Genomic DNA, 12,306 nt, shown 5'->3' on the forward strand with positions numbered 1-12,306 from the left:
AATAAAACATGGGCATACTTCCTGTCTGTCCAATATAACAGGTGCATACTTCCTGTCTGTCCAATATAACAGGGGCATACTTCCTGTCTGTCCAATATATCAGGGACATACTTCCTGTCTGTCCAATATAACAGGGGCATACTTCCTGTCTGTGCAATATATCAGGGACATACTTCCTGTCTGTCCAATATAACAGGGACATACTTCCTGTCTGTCCAATAAAACAGGGGCATACTTCCTGTCTGTCCAATATAACAGGGGCATATTTCCTGTCTGTCCAATATATCAGGGGCATACTTCCTGTCTGTCCAATAAAACAGGTGCATAATTCCTGTCTGTACAATTTAACAGGGGCATACTTCCTGTCTGTCCAATATTAGTTTTTTACAGGTGCTAATGAAGGATCAACATTTTCTTAAATACAAGCTATTTTCATGGTTCAGACAGTGCTGTTTTATTGCACACAGTTGTCTTGAGTAGTTTAAAACTGTGTAGTGAAGTTCCCGCTCCAACACAGTAAGATTGAAAACAACAGTTGTGTAAAAGATTTGTAACAATATTTGAAAGAAAAAATAAGTACAAACTGATATGAAAATATAATACATGATATTTCTTTTATTGTCCTTGTTTACCTTCCAGAAATCACTTATACAATGCCAAGAACACATAAGACTAATGACTAATCATTAACATTAAACATGATTATACGATGAATATGATCACTACAGAAACAGGACTACTGCTGTCAGGATGAAGATTAAAACATGTCAATGATGAAACACACCACATGATTATCAGAAACAAAACATTTAAAAACTGACACAAAAAATGAATACTTAATGCAAATTGTATAAGAACATAAAATGTATACAAAACCGGAGAACATATACATGTATCTACATAGGAATATACTACCCACTTGTTAAAGCTCAGAACACAAGCCTAGTTAGGTGAATATTTCATCTTCTTCATTTATTATCTAAACTTTTTCATCTACTATTGTTTTAATTAACATCTTCAATTAAGACACCAGATTTGAGTTTTTTGAAATTGTACGAGAATAACATATAGCCTGTCACAGTTCAGTAACCTTAGAAACAGATACCTAACAAGGTAATCATGTCTGGGGTCTAACAAGTCGAGTTAGGAGCATATTACAAACATTGTTATCATCTAATTAGCAGGTGTCTTCATTCATGATGATATATACATGATAACTGACCACATACATCTTTTATACACAGTTACAAAACGTCCATTCATCTCTCAGACAAAACTTCAAATGGTGGTGTCAATGTCCCTCTAAACAGGAGTGTCATGTAAACCCAGGACATTTTAGTTTTGTTTTCTTGACATATTTGATATTGACACCAGCTACAAAGGACACAATGCTATCTTTATTAAATAAACCAACGAGGTTCAGATCTATTGGTCGCCCAATACTTGAGTGAACATCTTCCCAGTGGTGTCCATATATCTAGTAGACATGTTACCTTAACAGTTCATCTCAAACCTTCCAGTCTAGGGGCCTGTTCGTTTATGCGGAACAACCAGTTTGATCGTTTATAAACGTAACAATTTCGGGTATAAAACCTGGCGGACCTACAAATGTTTATGCAGGCCTTGCAGGGCTCTGTCAAGGCTTGCCAGAAAGCAGTATCAGCTTACTAGGTCCAACCTTATTTAATAAACGAACAACTGTGGTCTGACCGGTTTGACTGATTAAACGAAAATGGACCAGATGTTTGTATGTAGGGTGGTAAAAAAAAAGGGAGGTTACTCTCATTTTATAAAGGTCTTGCTGACTACTTTTGAAAATTCAGCAGAGCATAAAACTCAAATTTACACCATTCACAAATGCGGTATTAACATTGATTTCTATTAGTACAAAATAAAATGTTAAGATGAAACACACTTTCATCTGCTGTTAAGTTCACTTTTTCTGTTAAATTAAAATCCACAAGTATAAATACTGGGAATCAGTGGTCAGATAATGCCAGAAACGTTACATATCACTAAACATCACAAACATCCAGCAATGCATCATTGTTTACCTCGGGGAAGATTTTAGACTAAACAGAAGTCACAGGGTGACCTTTTCGTAAAAACTAATACAACCCATAAAAAGTCATTTGGTTTTACCATTTTATAAAAAGTCTTGCACAAAACTAGGTAAAACTTAGCTTAAAATCAATAAATGATACATTCATTAAAATTAGTTGACAATAAACTGTTTCAAATAGTAATTCTACCCACACATGGTTGCTAATGCTGCAAAAAAAAACAATTTAACAGATCCTCCTTTATCAAACAGCCGCCTATATTACCAAGACCAGCAAAACACTGACAACAAAGGACTTTTAGCAATTATAAAAATAAGACATAAGATTTCTGACATCTTAATTATCAAATGAAAATCATTTCTATAAAGACTGAAATTTCCTTAATTATCATTTAATAAATTATATTGAATAAATCATAGAAATAATATTTGAAGGTTTCTGGTTTTGAGGTAAATAGCATAGTATTACCTGACAATACAGTTTTGAGCTTCACAACTCATGACCTCAACAACCAAGTACTTTTTGTGATATGGGGATTTTCTCTAATTTCATGACAACTTAACCATTCAAAAATATGTATCTGCCACTATGAAATAAACAAGAGATCCAAGAGCTCAGCTGATCTTTGCTAACATTGAAATTGCTACATGTCTATCAAAAGATCAAAATAAATACAAGATGACAACAGGCACAACTTCATTAATTACTTCCTTTGATGTTTTACCCCTATTCCTATATTAGGCCTCAAATCCATGTTGGCAGTTCACTATCATAGGATGTTCTAGATCCACAAGTAGGCTTCTACCCTGTGTGCTCTCTACCTTAAAAGAAGAGTTGACAAATGGATGAGGGACGTTCTGCCATAGCACAAGATCACTTGCCCTTGGGGCAGGTGGACAGGTGAGCTCACATATACCAACAACTTCATCAACATGAAAAAATTCCCCTTCACAAATAGTTTGAGGAGTCAAAATATACAATTTTCCACAAGTGAAAAATGTCCCCTAAAACAGAATGACCTCAATTAAAAGAGCTGTCATCAGTGGCACTGGTACGTTTGGTATAAACTGTTTACTAGGTTTGATCACATCTCATCAGTGACTGGTCCACCACCAGGTCCCATTTGTTCAGCTTTCTTGGTGTCTTTACATGTTGACATCAAAATTTAACCCCATAGTTATATCTGAGGTCAAATCAGAAATGGCGACATCAATGTTGTATTCCTGCCGAGCGAGCTGTGGATTTGTGGTTTAAATTGATGATGATTGCATTGTTGTCCCGTCTCACGCACTGGCTGCCCGATACACAGCAGCAATGTCACTGTCTCCGTACCCAAGCCGCCTCGCCTTCTTGTACAACTGGAACAAAAATAACGCGGTCAACTCCACTGATCCTGTCAAGGTTTATAAAGAACAATACCACACGTTCATGTTCAGACAAATATCATTCAGTTTTACATTTCTCATTAATGAATAAAGTAACACAGTGACACTGAAAGTAACCCAGTAGTCGACTACTAACCTCATTTGCTGCTGCAGCCACATAAAGTGGCTGTTCTACTTTGTCGCCTAGCAACAAGGCAAGACGAAGGTCCTTTTGTTGATGCACCAGAGGGAAGTGGGGGTCATACTTCTGGTTCAGTATGGCTGTAAAGGTCAAAGGAAAAATTAACAACAGCATTCAAGAATTAAAACTTCTGAATGTAGATCCTGAGATTTTACACACATTTTTTAATTCTAAAACTGTATTCAATTATTTCATATTGTCACAAAAGGTCTGATATGTTCCATGTTTTAGGAAACTGTACCATAAGAGAGAGACTATGTACCGTGTTCATTATTAGTGCCCATTATACATTTTCGGAGTCTGGAAATTTGCAAGATTGTACGACAGTGCTATAGAGTTACCTACCCTGACTTTTGTGTATGATTGTTGGACAAGAAAGGGCTCCTATAGAGAACACCTCAGCAACATCCTCCTGGTCCAAACCCACTTTTTCAGCCATTGCCATACCCTCAGAGAGACAAGCCACCACTGATCCCATCACCATATTGATGATAAGCTTCATTCTGGTAGCCTGACCAACGTCAGCTCCTGGGGGGTATTCAAATAAGTCACATGACAAGATAGTTTAAAAACATTGCATATGTATCAACATTTGTGCTATCAATAGAATAATTTCTTATTCTTATTTCAATCATAACTTTCAAGTCTGAAAATATAACAAACAAAAACAAGAAGGATATACCAATTTCATGTTAGTCAATGATTAGGTCAAAAAGTATTTAAATCTATTTCTCATATTGAAAGAATCATTGACACTAGATTGGTATCTCACTGAATTTGATCTCCTTGCATACCTCTATTGACTTTTGCAATGAGCCATTAAAATCTGATCATTTATCAAAGTTAACTCAAGCCAAGCAAAACTGGATCATACTCCTATCTTCTCCCCCCCCCCCCCCCCCCCTCTCCAAATGTGTTAATTTCCTACCTGATACTTGTTTAAGGTATAACAATCGAAATACTTAAGTTGTATGTTCTGAGATACACGTTATGTGACAACACATTTTACATAGTCTATTATAGAACTATTTTCTAAGCACTTCTTAAAAGTCTCATCTGCCCAATTGCCACTACAACCACAACCAACCAGGATGGGTAAATAGTAATATGCTATAATTTCTCGTTACAATTGCTCTTTGATATATTTTGTGTCTCCTACAAGGTTTCAGCTTAATCTACTGTGTAGAAACTGTGATTTTTTGTTTTGACAAATCAATAACACGTGACAGGTCAGATAAACAACCTTGTGTAGTAGGGATGGTGTCAGATATCATGTGCTCTAACCACTTTCAAACTCTGTGCTGCAAACCTATTCAATTTTTCCACCTATCACCAAATTATGAAAACATAGTATCACTATAATTGTTTCTTCATGTTTACTAACCTAAATATAAAGACTTCTTGCCAATTGCTTCAAAACACGAGAAACAATCATCATATAATTTGCGTTCCCCGGCTGCTAAGATGACGAGTTGTCCCTCCAGGGCAGGGACTCGGCTGCCAACGACAGGCGACTCTAAGAAGACTCCTCCCCGCGCCATAATGGCCTCCCCTACATCCTGCATCGTCTCCTCATCAATTGTAGACATCTCCACAAAACACTTTCCCTTGGTGATGCCCTGTAGCACTCCCGAGTTACCAAACACCAGCTGTAATATACAACACATTGTATACCAAAGGACCACTTACTTAACAGGAGAGTTTAAAGGTTACACATTCGTTACACATGTAAAAACATAAACATTCTCAACAGCTGAAGAAGCACAACATGCATCTCTCAACACATCAGGTACATTTGTAGACTTTTGGAAATCTCACCAGGTTCCAAGTTGCTACCCAAATGTCAAAAGGGAGATAACTTGTAGTAGAATGAGTCAATCTCATCATAGTAAGGGATGTAACTCTGCTACACTTCCTGGAAAAAGATTTTTTTAAATGGTCAAGGTGATGGTCTTTTTTGAAAATAAGTTGAAGAATTGCTCATGTAAATATTATTTTGCAAAAAAAATTCACTTCGCAAAAACTTAGTTGATTGTGACTGTACTTACACATCTGTATAAAAATATCATCACTTTCTCACAAATTATACCTTATTTTCCTATTTATCTACCTGATATTTTCAGATTACCAGGTAATGAACAAAACTTTAAAGGATTCCAGTCAAAATACAGGTAAAACACTGAAGAATTCCAATGCAGCTTTCCATACATAAAGCATTATTTTTAACACTCGAAATGTTGTTGATTTTTTGTTGTTGATTTCATCATTTTTTCATAAAGTTTTGTGTGGAACATTTCTATTTTTAGAAATCTCTGATTGAAGCTAAAGCCATGTTGGAACAAGTTTCCAATGCAAAGTTACCTACAATACTAGGCAGTGGTACAGGTATCCTTAAAGCCTAGGTAACCTGACCTTGAACTTAAAAGTCTGGTACTCACATCTTTCACTGCAGTAGAGTCTGCCACACAGGAGAAGGTGATATCACAGTTCTGTATAACCTCTGCGGGGTTGTTTCCCTTTAATGCTCCGGCTTTTACAAATTCTCTGCACTGCAAGTACAAAAACATACCAAACCATCAATATACATTGTTAAGTAGGAGATAGCAGAGCTACACTATAATTCTACATCAGGTAATCCTCCTACAAGATGCCAAAATCCATGTAATCACTAATCCTGCTGTTTTGTTTAACTTTTTCTCTATTTTTAACACATCTGACCATTGTAATCTTGAAAATGGATCAGTCATTCATTAGAATAAAGCTAAAAGCTCTTTACTTGGGCAAGGTAGATTGAGGTGTGACAGAGAAATCTCCAACCCTTTTGACAATTTTTTGTTGTCTAGCCTGATGCTCTGCTGAGGGTTGGACAAGGAAATAATCAACCCAAGGCTGGAGACTTCCCTGTTACACACTTAAGGCAGGGGATCATTATCATCATAATATATCAGTCACAACTCCACCGACAGTAGTAGTCTAGCATGTTTGAATATCGCCATTCACTTATTATGATCTCACAATTTTTCTTGTTATTATGCATGAGGGGGTGACAAGCTGACCTTTCTAAAACAGGATATACACATGCACCTGTAAAGGCTGGGAGAAATAGATATCATCATCCAATGATTCATGGCCCTGTAACAGAAGTCAGTTGGTTCTTTTTTTGCCAATTTACTTCTATGACCTTGAGAGATGGTCATGGAAATTCATAAAATTCATCGCTCTTGGACTCATAGTTCTGAAGGAGAAGCTGTTTTAAAGATCAGTTGATGACAGACAGTTGATGCTGCACCATCACAAGCATATTAAGGTATTCCATGTATAATTCAATTTTTTGGAAGTGAAAAAATACAATTTTTAGTTTCTACATACGCGTGTGAAGCATTTCCCAAATTTTTATGAAGTTTTACCGCATATTTTTACAGTTTTAATGCATTTTATAAGTACACCACATGGGGGTCCCTTTCTGTTCAGAGTCCAATAAAATGACAAAAAAAAATCATATGGAGACAGTAATGATTTTATTCACATTTTGCAAACCATTTACTTTTATATACCGACAAATTACCCAAACATTGTCCATTACAAATATGAAAAAAATAACTCATTACAGAAATTCACAAAAAAAATGCATTTATTAATATTCCATATTGCCATGAAATTCAAACTTTTGTACTCCATTTTGCATGATAAATGTTGGAAAAAATGATTTGTTCAACAAATTATATCAGATATAGTTAAAACAACACTTTTATTTTCTTGCAAAATCTCCTTTCAATGTAAAATACTGTCGTAATAAATCCAAATTTTACCATCTAAATTTTGAAAAAAAATGTAAAGGTGCGTATAATATTAAAGGGGGAAACAACTTAGTGCGGAAGATGTACAGCTGTATATTTAGTAAGTAAATATTACAGGAAAGGCAATAAAATGGAAACTAACAGAATCAGTATTAATTTATGAATGTATCATGGGGGATGATGAGAGCTACTGATGGTTCTAACTTGTCCTTATGACAACTTCATTCGTCAAAATGAGTGCAAATACAAATGATAGACCATACTTGTGTTTTGATACTGTATACTAGGAACTTTTTGCCCAGTCAAACTTTCGCCCTTCGCCCAATAACTTTTTATGAGACCAATTTTCACCCAGTGTTAATTGTGCTCTTCAAAATGTCTGCTATGCGTATTATGTTGTTTACTGATCTAAGAGGGCGAAAATTAGCTCATCAAAAATTTCCGGGTATACAATAAACAATGCTTGCACACTATCCCAATACACAATTCAATACACTACATACATGGATATAAGCCCAGCCTGTTCACATGGTGTGTCCTGTTAGATGTTAATTTCAAGGTAGACAAGTGTAATTTCATTATATGCCATGACATGTCAAAGATTGAAATTGACGTCACACACAGTACATGTCTGGAGATACTATGGAATGTACAATAATTCATCTCTATCGATCATTATATATATAGAGTTATGTTTCTGAGTCTGGTCAACATGGTTCTGGCCATTCCATAGCTACTTTGTAAAAGTCCTTATTATCATATTTCAAAATATATACATATGACTCAACAGCCTCATTTGCATATCACACAGACTCATTTACATACTGATATAGGTCAAACTGCCTAAAGGCAATGATAAAATTATTCCCTTCAAGGAACCTTGTCTCACTGTCGACAAAACATAGAATTCCAATGTAGTTTTTATGTATATAGTGTAAACTCCCCTTAATTTTATTTTGGATATAACTGTAGCTAACCTTGACCGTGACACTTCCACTGACCAGATAGCTCTGTTGGTTAGAGCAACAACAAACTTAACGGAGGGTCAGGGTTCAAAGTATGTCAAACTCAAGATAGTTTTGTTTATTTCATCTTCATTGTCTCCCAATGTATGGCCTTCTTATCAGAATTGATTTATCCAAGCTATCAAGCTTATACATGGATATAAAAAAAAATGCAAGAAAAACAATTTTCAACGAATAGCGACAGTTTTAAAGTGACAGTGGTACAGCTAGGGACTCTTATCTCTTTCCGTACTGTTATCGTATACACAGGACAACAGTATGCCATCCTGGTCCCTGTTGTACAGGACACAACCAAATTATATGCCGCTCATCCCCATTGTCGTGTATACACGACAAGGTTATACACGACAAGGTTATACACGACAAGGTACTTTGGTGTTACCTGTCTTATGTTTAGCTTGTTATACCACACGACAGTCGCGTAATCAAATTAATTGTCGCTAAACTCAGCACCCATTAGTTGGAAAGTAATATTTTTTACTACAACGCTGTTTTAGATACTTGAAATCCTATTATTTGTTGTCGTACAAATGTTGATTTCTCAGTCATAATGCCGCTAAAATGAAGATGTGTATATCTATGTGTACATCTATGTGTATATATATGTGTACATCTATGTGTATATCTATGTGTACATCTATGTGTACATTATGTGTATATCTATGTGTACATCTATGTGTACATTATGTGTATATCTATGTGTACATCTATGTGTATATCTATGTGTGTATCTAAGTGTATATCTATGTGTATATCTATGTGTATATCTATGTGTATATCTATGTGTATATCTATGTGTATATCTATGTGTATATCTATGTGTATATCTATGTGTATATCTATGTGTATATCTATGTGTATATCTATGTGTATATCTATGTGTATATCTATGTGTATATCTATGTGTATATCTATGTGTATATCTATGTGTATATCTATGTGTATATCTATGTGTATATCTATGTGTATATCTATGTGTATATCTATGTGTATATCTATGTGTATATCTATGTGTATATCTATGTGTATATCTATGTGTATATCTATGTGTATATCTATGTGTATATCTATGTGTATATCTATGTGTATATCTATGTGTATATCTATGTGTATATCTATGTGTATATCTATGTGTATATCTATGTGTATATCTATGTGTATATCTATGTGTATATCTATGTGTATATCTATGTGTATATCTATGTGTACATCTATGTGTATATCTATGTGTATATCTATGTGTATATCTATGTGTATATCTATGTGTATATCTATGTGTATATCTATGTGTACATCTATGTGTATATCTATGTGTATATCTATGTGTATATCTATGTGTATATCTATGTGTATATCTATGTGTATATCTATGTGTACATCTATGTGTATATCTATGTGTATATCTATGTGTATATCTATGTGTATATCTATGTGTATATCTATGTGTACATCTATGTGTATATCTATGTGTATATCTATGTGTATATCTATGTGTATATCTATGTGTACATCTATGTGTATATCTATGTGTATATCTATGTGTACATCTATGTGTATATCTATGTGTATATCTATGTGTATATCTATGTGTATATCTATGTGTACATCTATGTGTATATCTATGTGTATATCTATGTGTACATCTATGTGTATATCTATGTGTACATCTATGTGTATATCTATGTGTATATCTATGTGTACATCTATGTGTATATCTATGTGTATATCTATGTGTATATCTATGTGTATATCTATGTGTACATCTATGTGTATATCTATGTGTATATCTATGTGTACATCTATGTGTATATCTATGTGTATATCTATGTGTATATCTATGTGTATATCTATGTGTACATCTATGTGTATATCTATGTGTATATCTATGTGTACATCTATGTGTATATCTATGTGTATATCTATGTGTATATCTATGTGTATATCTATGTGTATATCTATGTGTATATCTATGTGTATATCTATGTGTATATCTATGTGTATATCTATGTGTATATCTATGTGTATATCTATGTGTATATCTATGTGTATATCTATGTGTATATCTATGTGTATATCTATGTGTATATCTATGTGTATATCTATGTGTATATCTATGTGTATATCTATGTGTATATCTATGTGTATATCTATGTGTATATCTATGTGTATATCTATGTGTATATCTATGTGTATATCTATGTGTATATCTATGTGTACATCTATGTGTATATCTATGTGTATATCTATGTGTATATCTATGTGTATATCTATGTGTACATCTATGTGTATATCTATGTGTATATCTATGTGTACATCTATGTGTATATCTATGTGTATATCTATGTGTATATCTATGTGTATATCTATGTGTACATCTATGTGTATATCTATGTGTATATCTATGTGTATATCTATGTGTATATCTATGTGTACATCTATGTGTATATCTATGTGTATATCTATGTGTACATCTATGTGTATATCTATGTGTACATCTATGTGTATATCTATGTGTATATCTATGTGTACATCTATGTGTATATCTATGTGTATATCTATGTGTATATCTATGTGTATATCTATGTGTATATCTATGTGTATATCTATGTGTATATCTATGTGTATATCTATGTGTATATCTATGTGTATATCTATGTGTATATCTATGTGTATATCTATGTGTATATCTATGTGTATATCTATGTGTATATCTATGTGTATATCTATGTGTATATCTATGTGTATATCTATGTGTATATCTATGTGTATATCTATGTGTATATCTATGTGTATATCTATGTGTATATCTATGTGTATATCTATGTGTATATCTATGTGTATATCTATGTGTATATCTATGTGTATATCTATGTGTATATCTATGTGTATATCTATGTGTATATCTATGTGTATATCTATGTGTATATCTATGTGTATATCTATGTGTATATCTATGTGTATATCTATGTGTATATCTATGTGTATATCTATGTGTATATCTATGTGTACATCTATGTGTATATCTATGTGTATATCTATGTGTATATCTATGTGTATATCTAAGTGTATATCTATGTGTACATCTATGTGTATATCTATGTGTACATCTATGTGTATATCTATGTGTATATCTATGTGTATATCTATGTGTATATCTAAGTGTATATCTATGTGTACATCTATGTGTACATCTATGTGTACATCTATGTGTATATCTATGTGTATATCTATGTGTATATATATGTGTATATCTATGTTTTATCTACAACAACGGGAAACAATAACAACATTGGTTCACAGTTACCCGTTTATTTCTTGCAGCAGTTACACCTTGTCTAAAAAGTAATTTAATAATCTGCCATTTTGTTATATTTTGTGAGTCTAGTAGGGACATCCGGTATCAAGAAAACATACCATTTCTTGATTATTTCTAATAAGTTTGACGAAATTAATTTTAAATTAATTTTAAAACAGCTTTAAACAGCAATTTGTACTTTATGATATCAGGTAGTTAATAAAGCAGTCTACTAGTATGGACAATTCAATGTCTGGAAGCATTACAGTCTGAGATGGTAGTCAGCTTTAAAGTAAAACGTGACGGTGTCCAGGAAAAGATGGGAGTATTTGTAGATTGAAGGACTTGTTTATTTGTCAAACAAGGTTACCGCGAGCGGTATATAATACGCCCGTCACACATTGAATGAGCAGTTGTTTGTATGATTGAAATATATGAAGTATTTGTGAGTAATTGATATTAAAAGAGAAATCATTCAACATAACTGGTAGATCAATGAGTGCAATACAACATCATGGAACGCATGCATCGCATTAATGAAACCAAGGGTAATAACTCCA

The 12,306-nt window shown here is 33.6% G+C and overlaps 1 protein-coding gene across 2 annotated transcripts in view; it reads right to left on the reverse strand.

Annotated features, from left to right (window-relative positions):
* Positions 1-589: 589 nt before the first annotated feature.
* The window catches only part of LOC110457226 (putative oxidoreductase GLYR1), a 60,017-nt gene continuing 48,300 nt past the window's right edge, over positions 590-12,306 (reverse strand). For both annotated transcript variants that reach the window (XM_021508401.1, XM_021508400.1), the window contains 5 exons: positions 6,068-6,178; positions 5,014-5,278; positions 3,975-4,157; positions 3,585-3,709; positions 590-3,421 (listed from right to left, as the gene is read on the reverse strand). In XM_021508401.1, the coding sequence (XP_021364076.1) occupies positions 3,347-3,421; positions 3,585-3,709; positions 3,975-4,157; positions 5,014-5,278; positions 6,068-6,178 (759 nt within the window). In that variant the 3' untranslated portion in view covers positions 590-3,346. The remainder of the gene's footprint in view (positions 3,422-3,584; positions 3,710-3,974; positions 4,158-5,013; positions 5,279-6,067; positions 6,179-12,306) is intronic.

This window comes from Mizuhopecten yessoensis, unplaced genomic scaffold (genome assembly GCF_002113885.1).
Source record: "Mizuhopecten yessoensis strain PY_sf001 unplaced genomic scaffold, ASM211388v2 scaffold9049, whole genome shotgun sequence".
Lineage (NCBI taxonomy): Eukaryota > Metazoa > Mollusca > Bivalvia > Pectinida > Pectinidae > Mizuhopecten > Mizuhopecten yessoensis.